Genomic DNA, 21,227 nt, shown 5'->3' with positions numbered 1-21,227 from the left:
GAATCCAAGAAGCAAATAGAACACCTAATTACCTCAATCCCAACAGGCCTTCTCCAAGGCACATTGTATTGAAGCTGTCTAAAATCAACGACAAAGAAAGAATCCTCAAGGCAGCCAGGGAAAAGAAGACGGTAACCTACAAAGGAAAGCCCATTAGATTATCATCAGATTTTTCAGCAGAAACTATACAAGCCAGGAGGGAGTGGAACCAAATATTCAAACTATTGAAAAGAGAGAAATTAAGAGCCAAGAGTAATATATCCAGCAAAAATATCCTTTAGATATGAAGGAGGAATAAAGACCTTTCCAGACATACAGAAGCTGAGGGAATTTTCTAATACACGACCTGCACTACAAGAAATACTAAAGGAGGCTATTCGACCACCATCAACAGGGACAATTTGTGGCAACCAAAACATAAAAAGGGGGAGAGTAAAGGCCTGAACAGGAATATGGGAATGGAGAAAGTAAGTGTGCTGAAGAAAATGGAATACTCTAAATATCAAACTTTTTTACATAAACTTAAGGGTATCCACTCAAAAAAATCCAAAACTGAAATATATACTGTAATAAAAGAAGAAACCGAGGGAAATATCATAGGATAACACCACACAGAAATAATAGACAACAACAGAAAGCAAAGAAACAATGGAGACACAGCCTTACCAGAAAACTAAAGATAGAATGACAGGAAATCCTCACATATCAATAATCACCCTAAATGTAAATGGACTGAACTCACCAATAAAAAGGCACAGAGTAGCAGATTGGATCAAAAAACTAAACCCAACCATATGCTGTCTCCAAGAGACACATCTCAGCTACAAGGACAAGCATAGACTCAAAGTGAAAGGGTGGAAATTGACACTCCAAGCAAATGGTACCCAGAGAAAATCAGGTGTAGCCATAATGATATCAGATGAAACAGACTTCAGGGTGAAAAAGATAACAAGAGACAAAGATGGACATTTCATAATGGTAAAGGGGACTATACAACAAGAAGACATAACAGTCATCAACATTTATGCCCACAATCAAGGAGCACCGAAATATACCAAGTAACTACTAACAGAACTAAAGGGAGAAAGTGACCAAAACACAATTATACTAGGGGACTTAAATACATCATTGACAGCTTTGGATAGATCATCCAAACAGAAAATAAATAACGAAATAGCAGCCCTAAATGACACACTAGATGAAATGGACATAATTGACATATATAGAGCACTTCATCCTAAAGCATCAGACTATACATTCTTTTCTAGTGTACATGGAACATTCTCAAGGATAGACCATATATTGGGACATAAAATCAGCCTCAGCAAATTTAAGAAGATTGAAATCATACCAAGCATATTTTCTCATCACAAGGCTTTGAAATTGGATATCAACTGCAAAAAGAAAGCAGGAAAAAACACAAATACATGGAAACCAAACAACATACTTTTAAAGAATGGCTGGGTCAAAGAAGAAATTAGAGGAGAGATCAAAAGATACATAGAAACAAATGACAATGAAAATACATCCTACCAAAATTTTGGGATGCAGCGAAAGCAGTTTTAAGAGGGAAATTTATATCATTACAGGCCTAGCTCAAGAAACAAGAAAAATCCCAAATAAATAATCTCATATTACACCTTAAAGAACTAGAAAAAGAAGAACAAGTGAAACTCAAGGTCAGCCGAAGAAAGGAAATAACAAAAATCAGAGCAGAACTAAATGAAATAGAGAACAAAAGGACAATAGAAAAATTTAACGTGACAATGAGCTGGTTCTTTGAAAAGTTTAACAAAATTGACAAACCCTTGGCTAGACTCACTAAGATAAAAAGAGAGAAGACACTAATTAACAAAATCAGAAATGAAAAAGGGGAAGTTATCACGGACACCACAGAAATACAAAGGATCATCCAAGAATACTATGAAGGACTATATGCCACCAAATTCAATAACCTAGAAGAAATGGACAAGTTCTTAGAAACATATAGCCTTCCAAGGCTGAACCATGAAGAACTGGAAAATCTAAACAGACCGATCACCAGTAACAAAATTGAATCAGTCATCCAAAACCTTCCCAAAAGCAAAAGTCCGGGACCAGATGGCTTCACTAGTGAATTCTACCAAACCTTCAAAGAGGATCTAATACAAATCCTGCTCAAACTCTTCCAAAAAATTGAAGAAGAGACAGTACTCCCTAACTCATTTTATGAGGCCAACATTACCCTGATACAAAAACCTGGTAAGGACAACACAAAAAAGAAAACAACAGACCAATATCTCTGATGAAAACAGATGCAAAAATCCTAAACAAAATTCTAGCAAATCGAATATAACAATGCATTAAAAAGATTATTTATCACAATCAAGTGGGGTTCATCCCCAGGGCACAAGGATGGTTCAACATCCGCAAATCCATCAATGTGATACATCACATAAACAAAATAAAGGACAAAAATCATACGATTATATCAATTGATGCAGAAAAAGCGTTTGACAAGATACAACATCCATTTATGATGAAAACACTTAATAAAATAGGTATAGAAGGAAAATACCTTAACATAATAAAGGCCCTCTATGACAAGCCCTCAGCTAATCTCATAATTAATGGTGAAAAACTGAAGCCCTTTGCTCTCGTTCAGGAACATGACAGGGCTGTCCCCTATTACCTCTGCTTTTCAACATAGTGTTGGAAGTCCTTGCCAGAGCAATCAGGCAAGAGAAAGAAATAAAAGGCATCCAAATTGGGAATGAAGAAGTTAAATTATCACTCTTTGCAGATGACATGGTGCTATATATAGAAAACCCTAAAGACTCCACCAAAAAGCTATTAGAAACAATCAACGAATACAGTAAAGTTGCTGGCTACAAAATCAATGTACAAAAGTCCATTGCATTCCTATATACTAACAATGAAATCTCAGAAAAAGAAATAAAAACAATTCCTTTTGCAATTGCAGCAAAAAGAATAAAATACCTAGGAATAAACTTAACCAAGGATGTGAAAGACCTATATGCTGAAAACTATAAGACATTTTTGAAAGAAATTGAAGAAGACACAAAGAAATGGAAAGACATTCCGTGCTCATGGATTGGAAGAATCAACATAGTTAAAATGGCCATATTACCCAAAGCAATATACAGATTTAATGCAATCCCCATCAAAATCCCAATGGCATTTTTTTAAAGAAATAGAACAAAAAATCATCAGATTTGTTTGGAACCACAAAAGACCCCAAATAGCCAAAGCACTCTTAAGGGAAAAGAACAATACTGGAGGTATCACAATCCCTGACTTTAGCTTGTACTACAGGGCTACAATAATCAAAACAGCATGGTATTGGCAGAAAAACAGACACATAGACCAATGGAATAGAATTGAGAACCCTGAAATAAAACCACATAAATATGGACAGATAATTTTTGACAAAGAAGCTAAAAACATACAATGGAGGAAAGCCAGCCTCTTCGATAAATGGTGCTGGGAGAACTGGCTAGCCACATGCAAAAAAATGAAACTGGACTGCTATCTGTCACCATGTACCAAAATTAATTCAAAATGGATCAAAGACTTAAGCATAAGACCTGACACAATAAACTGCATAGAAGAAAACATAGGTACTAAACTTATGGACCTTGGGTTCAAAGAGCATTTTATGAATTTGACTCCAAAGGCAATGGAAGTAAAAGCTAAAATAAACGAATGGGACTATATGAAACTTAAAAGCTTCTGCACAGCAAAAGAAACCATCGACAAAATAAAGAGGCAACCAACTGAATGGGAGAAGATTTTTGCAAACAGTGCCTCCGATAAGGACTAATATCCAAAATATACAAGGAACTCATGAAACTCAACAACAAAAAACAAACAACCCAATTGAAAAATGGGCAGAGGACCTGAAGAGACATTTCTCCAAAGAGGACATACAAATGGCAAATAGACATATGAAAAAATGATCAACATCACTAATCATCAGAGAAATGCAAATAAAAACCACAATGAGATATCACCTCACCCCAGTCAGAATGGCTATCATCAACAAGACAAATAGTAAGAAGTGTTGGAGCGGCTGTGGAGAAAAAGGAACCCTCATACACTGTTGGTGGGAATGCAGACTGGTACAGCCGCTATGGAAGGCAGTGTGGACGTTCCTCAAAAAATTACGAATAGAATTACCACATGACCCAGCAATCCCTCTCCTGGGTATCTACCAAAAAAAATCTGAAAACATTTATACATAAAGACACGTGTGCTCCAATGTCCATTGCAGCTTTGTTTACGGTGGCCAAGACACGGAAACAACCAAAATGTCCTTCGATAGATGAATGGATAAAGAAGTTGTGGTATATATACACAATGGAATACTATTCGGCGATAAGAAAAGATGATATAGGAACATTTGTGACAACATGGATGGATCTTGAGAGTATAATGCTAAGCGAAATAAGTCAGACAGAAAAAGCAGAGAACCATATGATTTCACCGATATGTGGTATATTAACCAAAAACAACAAAAGAACAAGACACACAAATGAGAAACAAAAACTCATAGACACAGACAATAGTTTAGTGGTTACCAGAGGGTAAAGGGTTTGCGGGGTGGGAGATGAGGGTAAGGGGGATCAAATATATGGTGATGGACGGAGAACTGACTCTGGGTGGTGAACACACAATGGGATTTATAGATGATGTAATACAGAATTGTACACCTGAAATCTATGTAATTGTACTAACAATTGTCACCCCAATAAATTTAAAGAAAAAAAAATTCTACTTCTGAGAATCTGTATGAGAGATACTCATTTCTATTAAAGATTTATATACAAGCAAAATACAAAGATACAAAAATTGTATCTTTGAAAAATATTTGACATGAAAAAATTCTATATACAGTAGTTTTAAGGTTAAAAAGGGAAAGATACAAATTGAATAGACAGTATGATTCCAATTACAAACAAGAAGTGATCTTTTTTGAAATGAACTATGCATGTAAAATATTAAAAGGGTGTTGGATAATGAGGTTATAGGATTTCTTTTCTCCAACCTATACTTCTTGGCATTTTGCAAATTTTCCATAATACATGTACAATGCCCTTAATCAGAAAAACAAAACAAAAACTCCTTCAAAACATATAAAAATGCATAAAAAAAAGAAAAACTGAATAACAAAGAAAAAGTTAGTTGTTAAATTAAAAGAACAAAGACATTCCCTTCACGATAGAAGATAGCTGTAGAATTTTACAACTGGAAAGAATTCAAGACTCTTGCTTTCAATGTTATTATGTAACATAATCAAAAAAATACAAGAAATATCTGTTTTATACAGATAATTCTCCTTCAACGAACATTTCATTTTTAAAATGTGCTTCAGCCTTCATTCTTTAAGAAAAGGTATTTTCAGTTATACAAACTACCTGTATTATCATGAGAATTTCCTCATTCTTCTTTATACAACCATAAAAATGACTAACCAAAAAATGGTTTCCATCATAAAGAATATAACTAGAAGTAAAAAAGTAAAAAATGACCTACAAATACTTAAGATTAGAATGTCCAGAGACCTGAAACAAAATCAAATAAATTACAGCAATAGAAGCAGTTAATACAAAATATTAAGAAAAACTTAAGACTACAATAAAGCAACTTACATTTTTAAAAGAAATTTATATGGAAGGCATGATAATTCAGATTCTGATTTACCATTTAAACATACGCAAAAGAAAAGCTGTCAAAGTGACAGGCTCACCTTACTTCTCTAGCGGCTAAACATAATAAAAGGATGTATCAGAGTATATCCTTTGTACAATAAAGACCTATGATGTTTCTAAAGTCTAAAACTTGTGGAGGTTAAGATGGCTAATTCCCCAAAGCTAGAGCTATCCACTTACTACCACACTGGACACTCGAACCCAGCACTGACCCACAGAACGTTCTGAAATGATGGAGATGTGCTTTCCAATATGGTACCCACATGTGGCTACTGAGCACTTGAAATGTGACAAATGTGATCGAGGAATATTTTAATCTTATATCGTTTTTAATTAAATTTAATTGCCACATAGAGATGATGGCTACCATGGGGGAAATGCAGCTTTAACCCATGTACCTAAATATATATTTAAGGTGTTTGTTTTAATGGGTCTGTTTCATATTTGTTTACATTCATTCTATATATTAGAAAACAAGCTTCTACATAAGAATGAGTTCACTTCCTTATACATAAACAGTGTTCCATAAAAGAAGATACTTTACCAGCTCCATCTGAATCCTCTACCATTGGATTTATTTCTACCATGGTTGCGTCATATTTCAGAAAAAGGTTGTAAAGCTTGACCATGTTGTCTGCTGCAGAATCCACAACAGTAGATGGAAATCCCATCTTCTGTGCAAGCTGAAAGCAATTTGTCTCTTTATTAGAGGTATGTCACATATAGCCAATTAACATTAAATTACTATAAATAAAAAACCTTATAGTTTATTATTTAAATAAGCATGAATCATTTGCAGTCAAAAGTCAAACAGTAATCACTGAAATAGCAGCTATTATTACTAAATGGTTAAACAAAACTTTTTATTCAAAATCCTCACAAGGCAGGTTGTTCACCCATTTTACAACTGAGAAAGAGATTCAGAAAGGTCATGTGATTTGCCATTCACCTAGATTCTAGTTCCAGTGTTTATTCCATAGCCTCCATACAGCCTCTAAGCCTCATGACCAACCTAAACTGAAAGAGGCTTATATTTTATTAGAACTACATATAAAAGGTGATTGACAATCCCAAGGGCCCAAACAATGGCCAACATATTAAATCATCCTATTTCACCTTTTAGGTAATTTATGAAGAGTGTCTATTAAGCAATGAGGACATATCCAGTCAAAGTATTATCTCACTCATTCAAAAATCTGGGTACCTAATATACACTAGACCCCCAAAATATAGGTTTCAAGTTTCTAATCTAGTAAAGGAGTTTACAGTCTTGAGCGGAGATTTCTAACTAGATATACCTGAAAAGCTTTTAAAAAAATTTACATACCAAGGTCCCAACCCAGAAGTTCTGGCTCACAAGTTTTATGGTGGACCACGGATTCAGAATTTTTAAAGTTCCATAAGCAATTTTGAACCACTGGTACAGAAGCTACATGTCTGTATGTTTACGCAAACTGCTGCCACTGCTCAGGAATACTACAGAGTTGGTTTTTCCTCTTCCAAGTGCTATCACAGGCTGTAATACATTTGACTTTCAATTATAGAAAATCTTAAAGTCTTTGAGGGTAAATGTGATTTTTGCAAAAAGTTAAGTGCCAATAAATAAAGTTAATGATCAAGATAAGAAATATCATTTTTAGTTAAGACTTATTTCAAATAAAGAATAATGAGAAATAAACTACTATTTAATTTTTAGTAGGTCACAATGCACTGTTTCAGATTTAAACATTTGAGAATTCCAAAAGAATTCTGCCAACCCAGTATGACATTAATTTGCCAAGCACTGTGCTAGGTAATATTTCTGTTCATCACTCAAAAACGTATAATCTTAGCAGATTATTCCTTCAAGTAGTCTTGTAAATCAAGTGTCTTCTTTTTCTGTAAATCAAGTGTCTTCTTTTTCATCTAAATTTAACTCTCCAGTCATAACTCTCACATAACTACCTAATGAATCAAATCTCTGTCCCTTTTAAACATTCATACCATTCACTTGCCTGAATGACTTGCTTCAAGCTTTATTGGGGAAATTTCTCTATCTCCTTTAAAACCTTTGTGCCAGTCAAAATTCCTGCTCTACTGTACTTCAATGCCATAAGCTTATTTTGACATAGTTTCCCATTAACAGATGTAAATGTCATTCAAGCTTTAATATTCAAACTTTGTTTTTAAGATGAGTCACTTGTTTTTTTATATCCAAACTAAACAGTTTAATTCAACAGAGTACTATAAACATTGTCAAGCAAATCTCACAGGCCATACATAGTATTAAACTTCATGCTTCGGTTTGTTTTCTTGGTGGGGGAGGGGGAATGAAGGGAAAGAAGAAGCACACAAGAAAAACAATACAGAAAACTAGGGAAATTGTAGGCAAAATTGACCATGTATGTGCATATACTGAGAAAAAGTCCATAGCTTTCATCAGATTCTTAAAAGTATCCATAAACCTCGCCCAAAATAAAATCACTGATCTATTGGGGATACATAAGACAGTATCCCTACCATTCCATACAATTTTCAGGAAAAAAAAGGGAGATAGGAACATGTTAAATGCCACCATCGCTATGTAAAATCTAGACTAGTTTCTTCAAAAAAATGAAAGAAAAAAGATGGAGAGAGTGAGGGAAAGGAAACCTGTAAATCAGAAAATGACCTAGGAAACATATTAACCAATGGCAATGAAGGACCTTATATGGCTCCCCACTCAAACATATTGTAAAAGGGAAAAACAAATAAAATAAAACCTAGAGACAATTAGGCAATTTGAATTGACTGGGGAAGTAATGATAACTAAGAAATTACTGTTAGTTATACTAGGTATGGCAATGGTATAGTGACTATTTTAAAAGAATCCTTAGCTTCTTTTCATATGGAAATATTTATGGAGGATATAAAGAAAAATACTGTAGAGACTTCTAAAAGTTTCCATTTCTAACAAGATATCAACATGCCTTCACATTCAAACAATTTTTTTAAAACCTTGTACAAAGTTAATTCTCTTTCTTTAAGTATTATCATTACCCAAACAAAAGTGAGAAAATGTTTGGAATACTACATACCCGTACAGCTTGTTCCTTTTTGATGCCTTCTATAATATCAATAGGTTCTTTAACTATGGCTTCAGGAGACTCAGCAGCAACATCTTCAATGTTGACGCCACCTTGAGAACTTCCTATTAATACAGGACCCTAAGAGGAAAGGAAACAGCCAAAACATCTAAATTTTATTTTGGACCCGTCAATAAAATTGTAAAACCTATTTGTGCACAACACCGAACATCCATCTATCACTCCCCACTCCTATTTTTTAAATTCCTTGAGAATTTACCTTAGCATCTCCGGTACAGTACCCCCTTATAATAAATGTGCAACTGAAATAATGGAAAAGAAGTGAAAAGGAAGAGAAAAACAATGACTCGCTGTGAGGGGAAAAAGATTTAAAATATATGCTAAATTTATACCAAATAATATAAACATGTGTATGTGAAATAGAACCTACGCATTTTTTGAAAGAACTGAAAGGACATTAAAGTACTGTTTAAAGAACTTTAAAATTCATGACAGATTACTGATATTTAAAAGGGAAGGTCTAATGTACAAAAGTTCCCAATTTTATAAGCTCCAGGTGTACTACAAGTCAGTAAAAAAAAAAAAAAAAGCTGCCTACCTTAAAGAATAGCTCTTGCTATTATCATGAATAATACCAGAAGATAAGATATAAATACTAAATCATTAAGTCAACTTTTAAGTCCTTTAAAATCAATCAAGAAAAAATCCTAGGGCAAAATTATCTAATAGATTTTTTTAATTTATGCACAAAACTAGAAATAATCTTAATGTGCAAAAATAAGGAAATGGTAAAAACATATTACTAAAGATTAATGACATACGAAAATGACCTCAATAGTGTTATGCAGGGAAAAATGATATAAAACCCTAGATTCTATTCTCAAGCTCATTTTTTAATCTAAAGTGTGTTTAAATGTGCACCCACCCACTATTCACATAAACAGAAAAATGGCAAATAAAACATTAAAAGATAATACTTTTGTCATTTTATGTCAGTATTTTCAAAAAAAAAAAAAAAAAAAAAAATTTACAATGAATATACTATTCTTAATCCAGAAAAAACAGTGTGACTTTCACGAAGAAAGAAAAACACTAATTATACTTTTCTATCCCAGCACCTAGTATTTTAGTAATAAACTCATTTTAAGGTATAATGTAAAGGAAAGGAATAGTATTTTATTCATTACTATTTGGAGACCTAAACAGTTCTTCAAATCTTCAAAAGAAGGCAATAGCCAAAGGAAAAAAATCTATGACTTTTTAAGAGATTTAACTGCTATTTAGGTGAAAAAAAAAGATTTAAAAAAAATTACCAGCCTCCTAGGAGAAAAACAGGATGGCTGAGAAACATAGGGGTGAGTGCATCTTTGCATTATTTCCTGTGTATCTTTGTACCTTTTAAATTTTACACTGTGATTAGATTTCAAAATACATGTGTAAAAAAAAAATTGGCTGTCCTTTGTCCCCTGTGTCTGGGAGGCAACCTCTAAACCAGGGGTGTCAAAACTGCCGCCGCGGGCCAACTGCGGTCCGCAATCCATTGTTAATTGGCCCGCAGCAAATTCCAAAAATATATTTAGTTTACTTAAATAAACCAGGTGAGGCAATACGTACTTCACGTCAAGTGAGTGGCCCGGCTGTTTGTGTATTTTACCGCATATAGCCCTTAGTAAAAAACGTTGAAAAAAGTTTGGACACCCCTGCTCTAAACCATCCACTACATCTGAGAGTTTATGCTAATGAGGTGACTCACAGTGGGTGGGCCCATAGATAGTTAACAGAAAGAAGACGACTCAGGTCGGTGCTGGTCAGACAAGAAAGACCAACAATGTAATGAGAAGGTTAGAGCTTTGAGCCAAATTATCAGCCCATCCTTCTGGGAAGGAAGGGGTCCTGGATGTTAAGTTCAACTGAATGGTCAATGATTTAATCAATTGTGCATACTTAATAAAACCACTCCAAACATCTCTGGACATCAGGGTCAGCAAGATGGAAGAACAGGAAGCCCCTGTTCTACTTCGCTGTCCCACAGAAACCCTACTTTTACAACAATATATGATCCAAAAAGCCTTTATGAGATTGCCAGAAATCAGTTAGGAAGTTGTAGCACCTCAGGCAAGTTCAATTGCAACAAAACAGGTAAAAGAAAGCTGTTCATTTCATCCAAGTCAGCTCACACACCCCCACCCCACCCCACCCAAGGTGACCCAGCTCAAGATCAGGAGAAACAGCCCGATATTGGGCTTCTCTCTTGAGAGGGAAAGAGAAAACTAGAATGTGCATCCAACATTCCTGCTTTTCTGGGGGCTGTCAAAGGAACTGGTTTCAGTCTCACCTGACCTGGAGGGTTGACTGTAAACCTGTATACTCAATGTACGAGCAGCCACTGAGAACGAGAAAGCTCAGCAGCTTGTCACAGCACCAGTAACACTGCAGAGAGAGGCCAACACAGCTCACCAAAGTTGGGAAAAGGCACCCAGCTCATAGATTTTTAACAACTCACGGAAACAGAAAAAGAACAAACTAAAGTTAGCAGAAGCAAGGAAATAATAAAGATTAAAATAGAAATAAATGAAATAGAAGACAGACAATAGAAAAAAATTAACAAAACTAAGAATTGGTTTGTTGAAAAGATCAACAAAACTGACAAAACCTTAGACTAAGAAAAACAGAAAAGACACAACAAAAATCAGAAATGAAAGAGGAGACATTACAACTAATGCCACAGAAATAAAAAGGATCGTAAGAGACTACTATGAACAATTATACACCAACAAACTGGGTAACCTAGAAGAAATGGATAAATTCCTGGAAACAGTCTACCAAGACTGAATCATGAAGAAAGAAAATATCTGAAACAGAGCTATAACAAAGTAGAAGATTGAATCAGTAATCAAAACCTCCCAACAAAGAAAAGCCCAGGACTAGATGGCTTCACCTAGGAATTCTACCAAGTACTCAAACAAAACTAACACCAACCCTTCTCAAACTTTTCCAAAAAGTTGAAGAGGGAACACTTCCAAACTCATTCTTTGAGGCCACCATTACCCTGATACCAAAATCAAATACATTATAAGAAAATTACTGACCAATATCCCTGATGACTATTGATGCAAAAACTCTCCACAAAATACTTGCCAACCAAATTCAATAACACATTAAAACGATTATGCATTATTATCAAATGAGATTTAGTCCTGTAATGCAAGGATGGTTCAACACACAAAAATCATGTAAAGCACCACATTAGCAGAATCAAGGTCAAAAACCACATAATCATCTCAATTGATGCAGAAAAAGCATTTGAAACAATTCAACACCATTTCATAAGAACACTCAGCAAACTAGGAATAAAAGGAATTACTTCAACATAACAGAGGCTATGTATAAAAAGCCCACAAAGAACACCATACTCAACAGTGAGCAACTGAAAGTTTGCCTTACCAGATCGGGAATAAGGATGTCCACTGTTGCCACTTTATTCAACACAGTACTGAAAGTCCTAGCCAGAGCAACCAGGGAAGAAAAAAATTAATAAATAATCCAAATAGGAAAGGAAGAAGTAAAATTACTGGTGTGCAGATAACATGATCTTGCATAGAGAAAACCCGAAAGAACCTCAAAAAAAGAAAAAGAAAAACTATTTAAAAAAACTAATAAATGAGTTCAACAAAGTTACAGGATACAAAATCAATACACAAATATGTATTGCTTTCTGCAGACTAACAATGAATAATCCAAAAAGGATATTAAAAAAATGATTCCATTTACAATAGCATCAAAAAGAATAAAATACTACGAACAAGCTTAACAAAAAAAATGAAAGATTTGTACACTGAAAACTATAAGACATTGCTAAATGAAACTGAAGAAGACACAAATAAATAGACATCCTGTGCTGATGGATTGAAAGATTTAATTTTATTAAAATGTCCAATACTACCCAAAGTGATCTACAGACTCAATGCAATCTGTATAATCCTAATGGCATTTTTTTCCCCCAAATACAGTCTTTTTCCATTTTCCATTTTTTACAGAAATAGAAAAAAAAAAAAGAAAAAAAAACTCTAAAATTCACATGGACTCTCCATAGGACCCCAAATAGCCAAAATAACCTTGAGAACAAGAAACCGAAGCTAGAGGCCTCATACTTCCTGATTCCAAAACATATTCCAAAACAAGAAATCAAAACAGCATGGTTCTGGTATAAAAAGACATACAGACCGATGGAACAAAATAGAGAAGCCAGGAATAAACCGTCATGTATATGGTCAAATGGTCTTAGACAAAGATGTCAAAGTCCACACAATGGGGAAAGGACAGTCTCCTCAACGAATCATGTTGGGGAAATTGGATATCCATATGCAAAATAATGAAGTTGGACCCTCACCTTATACCATATTAAAAAATGAACTCAAAATGGATTACAGACCTAAATATGAGACCTGAAACTATAAACCTCCTAAAATTAAACATAGAGGAAAAGCTTCATGACAGATTTGGCAATAATTTCTTGGATGAGACAACAAAGCACAGGCAACAAAAGCAAAACTAGACAAATGGGACTACAACAAACTTAAAAACTTCTACAGAGCAGAAGAAAAAGTCAACAGAGTGAAAAGGCAACCTACAAAGTAGGAGAAAATATTTGTGAACCATACATCTATCTGATGAGATTAATATTCAGAATACTCGTATAAAGAACTACAACTCAACAACAAAAACCAAACAATCTAACATAAAAATGGGCAAAGGACTTAAACAGACATTTCTCCAAAGGAGCTATGTCTTAGCTTAGGATGCTACAGCAAAATACCACGGACTGTGTGGCTTAACCAACAGAAATTTACTTCTCACAGTTCATGCCTCACACCCATACTAATTTCCTTATCAAATGATTGCATGGCACACCTTTCATATTCTGTTCCAAACAGCTGTCTCATTTTTTGCAATACTGTAGTCCTCCCTTATCGGCACAGAATACATGTCAAGACCCCCAATGGATGCCTGAACCGCAGATAGTACTGAATCCTACACATACATACTGGGTTTTTCCCTATACATACACACTTTTCACTTAAAGGAAGCACTCTACAACTTCTCTTTCACACATCCAAATTGCCAACATCAATTCTCTTGTACTTTGAAGCCACTTATAAGTAAACTAGGGGTTACTTGAACACAAGCATTATGATACCTCAACAGTCAATCTGATAACTGAGATGGCTACTCAGTGACTATCAGCAGGTAGCAACCAAGGGACGAGTCACATCCCCTGCAGGAAGGAGTGGGACAGCATGAGATTTCATCACGCTACTCAGAAAGGCACAATTTAAAACTTATTAATTATTTCTAGAATTCTCCATATAATATTTTTAGAATGTGGACGAACACGGGTAACTGACACCATGGATACGGATGGTGACCTACTGCATAGACAAGCTGAGAAATTTCCAAATCTTAAAGCTCTGATTCCTTTTTGCTTTAACAATTCCTTCTTCAATTCATTTCTCTCTTCTTAAATTTTACTAAAAGCAATCAGGAGGAACCAGCGTTGCTCCTTCAATACTTTAGTTAGAAATCTCCTCAGCTAAATAGTCAATGTTATCACTCCCAAGTTCTCTACTCTCCATAAAACACTAGAACATGAACACAATTTAGTCAAGTTCTTTGCCACTTTATAATAAGGATCACCTTTTTTCCATCGTCCAATAACATGTTTTTCATGAACTTCCATAGTTGGCAATATTCTGCATATTGTCACATATCAATATACCAGGAGGGTGACACATCCCTGAGGCCAATGAAAACTGTATGTTTGGAACCCTCCGAGACCTTGCTCTATGCGTCTCTCCATTTGGCTGGTTCTGACTTGTATCCATTGGCTATAATAAAATTGCAATCATAAGTATAGCACTTTCCTAAGTTCTGTGAGTCTTTCTAGCAAATTATGAAACCTGAGTGGGTACTAGAAACCCGCAAATTTGTAGCCAGCTGGAGAGAAGTGAGGGTGACCTGGGGACCCCCAAACTCGAGGCTGGTGTCTGAAGTTAAGGACAGTCACGTAGAGGACTTGCCCTTAAGCTGTGAAGTTTGGCCCAACTCTGGGGACTTCGTGTCAAAACTCACTGTAAAAGACACACAAAATTTTTTTACACTTGATCTTAGCCAAAAGGCCGAGAAGCGATACAAAATTTTTTTTTAATAAAAGAACTCATTGTGTCTTCTGAGACTAAAGAAGAGAACAGTAAAAAACAAGAGAAATGTTTGAAATCATAGTCTAGTTTTCAGTTCATCTATGAACTCCAAATGAAAAGGTATTCTTCATTTCCTCTCTAGCAAGGCAGTTCATAATTATAAGCTTTTACAACGATCTAAAGAGAGGGGGAAAATCTCAGATTTAAGAAAAGCCTGTTCAACTAATGTCACGCTACTGAAGTAATGTATGATCTATAGATAACCCTAAAATATAATCTTATTCAACAGGCAGAAACCAACACAACTTTAAAACATTTGAACATTTTATTTTAGTTTTATTTTCCTTTTCTTTTTATATCTACTGATAAGAGAAATGAAGAGCCACATAGCAGGCAACACTACTGAGGAGAAAAAAGATAATATAAATTCTTACTAAAGTAATGATTGGCTGTAAGTTAGAGAAAAAGGCTATAAAAAAAAATACATATGAAATAATTATTTTAAAAAGTGAATAGTCTCTTTTTGTACTAATTCCCTGACCAATTAGAAAGAAACCCCAAAATTTGTAGCCAGCTGGTCAGAAGAAAGCTTACATGGGTAAATAGAGATCAGTTAAAATAATGACAACAGTTTTGCATTTTGTCACAACTGATGAATGAATGGCTGTTTCTGTTTAAATGATTTGGTTTTAACTTTTAAATTTTAGTAATAAACTTTCAGAACAACTTAACTTATAGCAAATAGCTATAATTTCAAATAAATTACTAATGCTATTTTTACCTTCTTAACATACATTTTTCTTCTCTTATTGGTCTTGCAAAAGGTTTTGCCTTAAAATAAATTTGAATTTAAAATTATATGACAAAGAGGCCATTAAATAAAATAAAGATCTCTTCTTAAAAAGTAAAAATATGAAAAATAAAATATGGAATTCTTGTAGCACATTTTACATCTATTCCAGGCAAAGTAAAAAACTGACATAGTATACCACTCATTTATAGTAGATTGCAATGTTTTACGAGAAAAATGAAGTAGCCAAGGTGATCTGTTCAATTAGATTTGTCTCAGCCCAAAAGTACCCAACAGGCACTCGGCAAACATTAAGAAATCTGATTTTTAAAAAGTGCCAAAACAGAGAATAGGTACTTAATTTTTTTGACACACCAGCCCTATGGTAGATACACCTGCCTAGGTTTCCTGATGTGATACACACTAAAGAAGCTTATGATTCAGCTCCTAAAAAAAGATAAGCAACAAAAGCTATTTTTAGTAATCAGTTAATGCTTATGCATAATACTTTAATTCAACCAAAAATGATCTTTTCTTTTAATAAATAGTTGAATTTTTGTTGTTGTTGTTTTCTCTATTAAGGGACCTGTCCATAGGGACAGGACCTGTCCAAAACAGTCCCTTATATCCCAAAAAGTAACACCAACCAACTCCACATTGGTCCAGTCTAATAGCATCAAAAAATATTATGTTTTTGGCCAAATGGTATTACTAGTACTATCAAATTTTCAGTTTGAATTATTACAACTATGTACTACTTTTGCAAACGAAATAAAAACATTTTTTCCTTAATGAGATTCAAAGAGTTCTCTGACTATTCAAGTTCTTAAAATGAACTCAAATTCCACCTTTTCCCTAACGCTCTAACATATCTTTAATAAAATATATTTAGTGCGTTATAACCATGTTTTTAATAACACATATTCAGTTTGCTACGTTTACTCCAATCAAGATGAGCTACACTTAATGAGCAACAGTATGGGACTCATATCTCAAAATGTTCAGGCACATACACCTTGTTTCTGACTAAAACAGAAAGTAGAAACATAATAACGAACAAAATAATAGATGTTAATATAGTAACATCAACGAAAAGCCAAATGTAGTGAAAATAAGTGAATTTGTAAAAATATAATTTTTGCAAATGTGTGTAATATGTCAGGTTATTGTCATGGGATTTCTAAAGTAACTTACAAAACTAAATTCTATCATATAGAGAAGCTTATAGAGGTAAAAACATCACAAATAAGACAATGCTTTTTATCTTATATCCTGAGTGGATTTTTACTACCACCTAGTGTTGTATCTTAAGAAATACTTCTTATAAAAATTAAAAGTTACAAAGACACTTTGAAATATCATTCAAACATTACCAGATGATTAACTGTAGGGGGAGAAATCATAAAACAGAAAATAGCTATATTTTTAAAAAGCTATTGTATATAAGAAAACTATTTCCATGACCTTTAAAATTTTTCTTACATTACTATTTGTGTAATTAGTAATGTGCTACATCAAATCCTCATCAGGGCTTCCAAATATACCCAGCTTACTTCAGAAGACAAGCTAGTTATCACACAGACTCAGCTCATAAAACTTAACCAATGCACTCAAAGTGAAATAATTATAGCATAAAGTGATTACCAATGCTCTCTCTCAGCACCAGGTCTAGGAAAAGATTTTCTCTTCAACTGATGCTTTAAGTTCACTGCTAACATTTTAGATTCCCTTAAGAGGAGAGCAGAGCTAGGGTATGCTCCTTAGAATTTGCTATCGGAGGTCACCTTTCACCTTACCAAGTAGCAAATCAAACAAACCCAAAACTATTAAAAATACCAACAGTTTGAAAAAAAAAAAAGACAAAGCCAGGGATACACATTCTCTTATTGGGTTCAGAGACTTTCCTTTTGGTCAGAATATTTTACTCTGCTAGAAATTATTTTTTCAGTCTATGGAATCTAGAGATGAATCAGGGATGATTTAAGCTGCACTTAGCAAATTAACAATTTGGAAATTCTATGGATTTTGTATCAGCGGGGTTTTGCCTATAGCTTTTTTTACCACAATATTATACATTAAATTTTATTGCATTAACCAGGCTGGGTTTTTTAAAATGACACAAAAATATTGTGCTCATGACGTATACAAAAAAATATTGTGCTCACGACGTATACAAATTACAGATCATGCCTTTTTAATCCTTCCCATACAAATAGAAATAATAATCACCTTTTGAAACAGAATGTAATAAAATCATCCTAAATATACCATGTCTACAATTACTCACTTGAAATGACCTTTCCATTGTTATTGCAAAGTAGTATTCTCTCCTGGGATATCTTCGCTCACAAACCAATACTTGATTGCAAATTCTGCCCTTTTCTCCTGTTTGCTTCGTAAACAACTTTTTCCCAATCATTTGTGAGGAAACAGCTTTTGCTTCTTCTGGACTGAAATAAGAAAAAGAACTCAAATTCTTTTCTCCTCCAAGTGACAAAAACAAAAGCACACGATAGCCAAAATCTTATCTCATCTAATATTTAAATCTTAGTATTTTCATCAATTCACTAATGAGGGAAATCTTTTACAATGTATGTTTTTAATTTAATAATGATGATTTTTTTCTTTAAAATACATGACTTACGAGAAAACTATCTTTACTCCTCCTTTGAGGCCACTTTCAAATGTTCCTTTTCCTCTACCACCAGCTAAAACCTGTGCCTTTATCACAACATCTTTTGAACCTAGAAGAAAAACACTTCTATTAGATAAGCATAGAGAAGCATGCAAGACACAATACTTTGCTATTTAAGCATAAATTTTAAATGCTATTATTATATAAATGTAGTCAAGTCTTATTTATCCACAATGTCAAAATATGATTTTCTAGATTAGAACATTTAAAACATTCGCCATCTAAAGATACACAACATAAAAAAAATTAGCCATTCATATTAAACCATTTTTTAGAGCATACTGAAAATAATTTTACCTTTCCTTGACACTTTAAACATCTGGTACTTTGGAAGGTATTACAATATCGAGACTCAAATGTTTTCCTAACATTTCCCTCCTTTTCTAGGCCCATATAAACTTGCCATCCTGTGAAAATTTGAGATATCAATGCTACTTTGAGCAGAAATATACCCTAACTTCAGGGGAAAGTGCCAGTACTGACACCGACTTAACACTGTTTCACTAACAGAAAGCCCTGTTAATATACATTCTTGAGCTGTACTGATGTGAGGAGTACTAGCAGGAGTTAAGGTATGTTTATCAAAAGATGCCAGAATGTTATGCTTATAAATCTTTAAAATATTTGTTCTGATACTCTGAATATTTCTTCTTTAACTGGTAGACTGATCTCCCTTCCTCCCCTTTCTAACTTGAAGAAAATCGGCAAACTAGCTGTTTAACCTAGGTACTAATCACTCTTTCTCTAGGACGATACCTCTTAGAGGGGCACTGTCTCCCAGAGAGGCAGCATTTCAGAGCCTCCTCATTTTGCTTCTCATAGCATTTTACCCATATCAGTAGTGCAACACCAGTATTACGTTACGGCATAAAAACGAACCTTTGAGGTCAGGGTTAAGGGGCATTGTCTTATTCGTTGTATCCCTAGCACAAAGCAGTCCGTGGGATATAACCACCACTCCATGAATGTGTATTTGAACAGGCTGACGATGGGAACTCCACTGTTGGGGAAGTCATCCCTGAATGTACATAGCAGGCAAAATAAGGGGATTCCCACCTAATCAAGGAGGCAGCAAATGCAGTTTGTGATCAAATATGAAAAGACCTGAAGTTTATCATTACAAAAGAATGTTTAGAAAATTAATGATGTAAATTGAGTCTACATTGAAAATGTAGACACTTAAGTCAGAAGATGGCCCTATCAAGGTAGTATTTTAATAAAACCCCTTTTCTCACACCCCACATTCATCCAGTCAGGAAACGTATGGTTCTATCTTCAAAATGTATCCAGGATCTTGATCATTCCTCATCGTCTCCAGTTTGGACGCTGGTCCCAGCCACCATTGTATCTCACCTCGATTACCCTTGTCCTTGACAGAATATTCTCAGACCAGCAGCCAAAGGGATTACCTCACTCCTCTACTTAAAACCTTACACTGAACGCCCTTGCACTCAGAGTAAGGACCGCAGTCCCTACAGAGGCCTACGACAAGGCCCTGACAAGCCCTCCTTCACCTCCTGTGCCCTCCGCACTGCTCACTCCACTCCGGCTACACCAGTCTGTGCTGCTCCAGGGACAGCTCCTGCCGTCAGGCCATGGCTCGAATACTCCCATCTGCCTGGAATAGTCTCCATCCAGGTAGCCATTTGGGAAAGGTCCTCATTCCCTTCAAGTTTTTCTTTAAACCTCACATTGTCCACGAGGCTTACCCTGATCACCCTACCTAATACCTCAACCGTGACCGACCCCCTTGCTCTACTATTTTTTCCATAGAAGTCAATATTTTCAAACATAATATATAACTTCTCGTGTTTACTGTTTATTGTTTTGCTCCCACACTAGAATACAGGCTCCAGAGGGTAGAATCTCTGTTATATTCATTGATGTTTACAAACTCCTGGGAGGGTTTACAAACTCCTAGCACATATTTTCTGAATGTTGAATAAAAGGGCATTTAAAAATGTAGAGAATTCTGACTGATTTTCCCCTAGAATCTCTGTTATGTTCACTGATTTTTACAAACTCCCAAGAGGGTTCCTAGCACATAATATTTTCTGAATCATGAAAAAGAAAAAAGACATTTAAAAACGAAGAGAATTCTTATTGATTTTCCCTGCTCTTGAAAAAACAGAACTGGAAATATTGGGCCCTGCAATTAGAGCTGATTACAAGTGACTCGGTTACACAAGCTAGACCCTTTTCAATTTGCCAAAGTTCCCACCATTCCCAAGTGGTAACACTTAATATTAAATGAAGATTAGAGGAAACTGAGAAATATCCTTAAAACGAACAAAAATTTTCTTATTGAGAAGTCAACAGGTAGCCTAAGGGATGGACTATGGCAAATTAGTTTGTGCCCAAACCAAAAGCAGCAGCCACTAGTCATTTTACCTGTCTCTGGTTACCTGCCAAGTCATGGGTTTCCAGTACTTCAGAAATACCCATTATATCCAAAGAGGATAACTGTAATTCAGTGTAAATGTAATGTAAAAATGTCAGTAGTTAAACAGGTGCTTTGCTGGGCTAAATTCAAACATTCCTATTCATTAAACTGGTAAATTCACACATGACCTATTAAATAAGAATAACAAAGTTCTACTTTTTCAAAAAACATTTTATAAGACAGAAGAATCTTCCCTCAAAGTATCAATTTCCTTTCTTTAGGCATATGAACTTCTTAGGGCCAGAGATGATGCTTCAAAAGTTCCCTCTAAAAAAGCCCTTCACAACAACAAAAAAAGCCAAAGTAATAATAATAATAATTATTAT

The 21,227-nt window shown here is 34.7% G+C and overlaps 1 protein-coding gene and 1 pseudogene across 1 annotated transcript in view; both read right to left on the bottom strand.

Annotated features, from left to right (window-relative positions):
• Nucleotides 1–21,227, bottom strand: part of SUCLA2 (succinate-CoA ligase ADP-forming subunit beta) — a 48,574-nt gene that overhangs the window by 20,097 nt on the left and 7,250 nt on the right. The window contains exons 3-6 of the mRNA XM_019748063.2: nucleotides 18,408–18,507; nucleotides 18,051–18,213; nucleotides 8,768–8,896; nucleotides 6,256–6,394 (exon numbers count right to left, since the gene is read on the bottom strand). Of these exons, the coding sequence (XP_019603622.1) occupies nucleotides 6,256–6,394; nucleotides 8,768–8,896; nucleotides 18,051–18,213; nucleotides 18,408–18,507 (531 nt within the window). The remainder of the gene's footprint in view (nucleotides 1–6,255; nucleotides 6,395–8,767; nucleotides 8,897–18,050; nucleotides 18,214–18,407; nucleotides 18,508–21,227) is intronic.
• Nucleotides 14,792–14,964, bottom strand: LOC141571453 (U2 spliceosomal RNA; annotated as a pseudogene).

The sequence above is a fragment of the Rhinolophus sinicus genome, linkage group LG04, assembly GCF_036562045.2.
Source record: "Rhinolophus sinicus isolate RSC01 linkage group LG04, ASM3656204v1, whole genome shotgun sequence".
Classification (NCBI taxonomy): Eukaryota; Metazoa; Chordata; class Mammalia; order Chiroptera; family Rhinolophidae; genus Rhinolophus; species Rhinolophus sinicus.
This window is presented reverse-complemented; position numbering and strand designations above follow the sequence as displayed.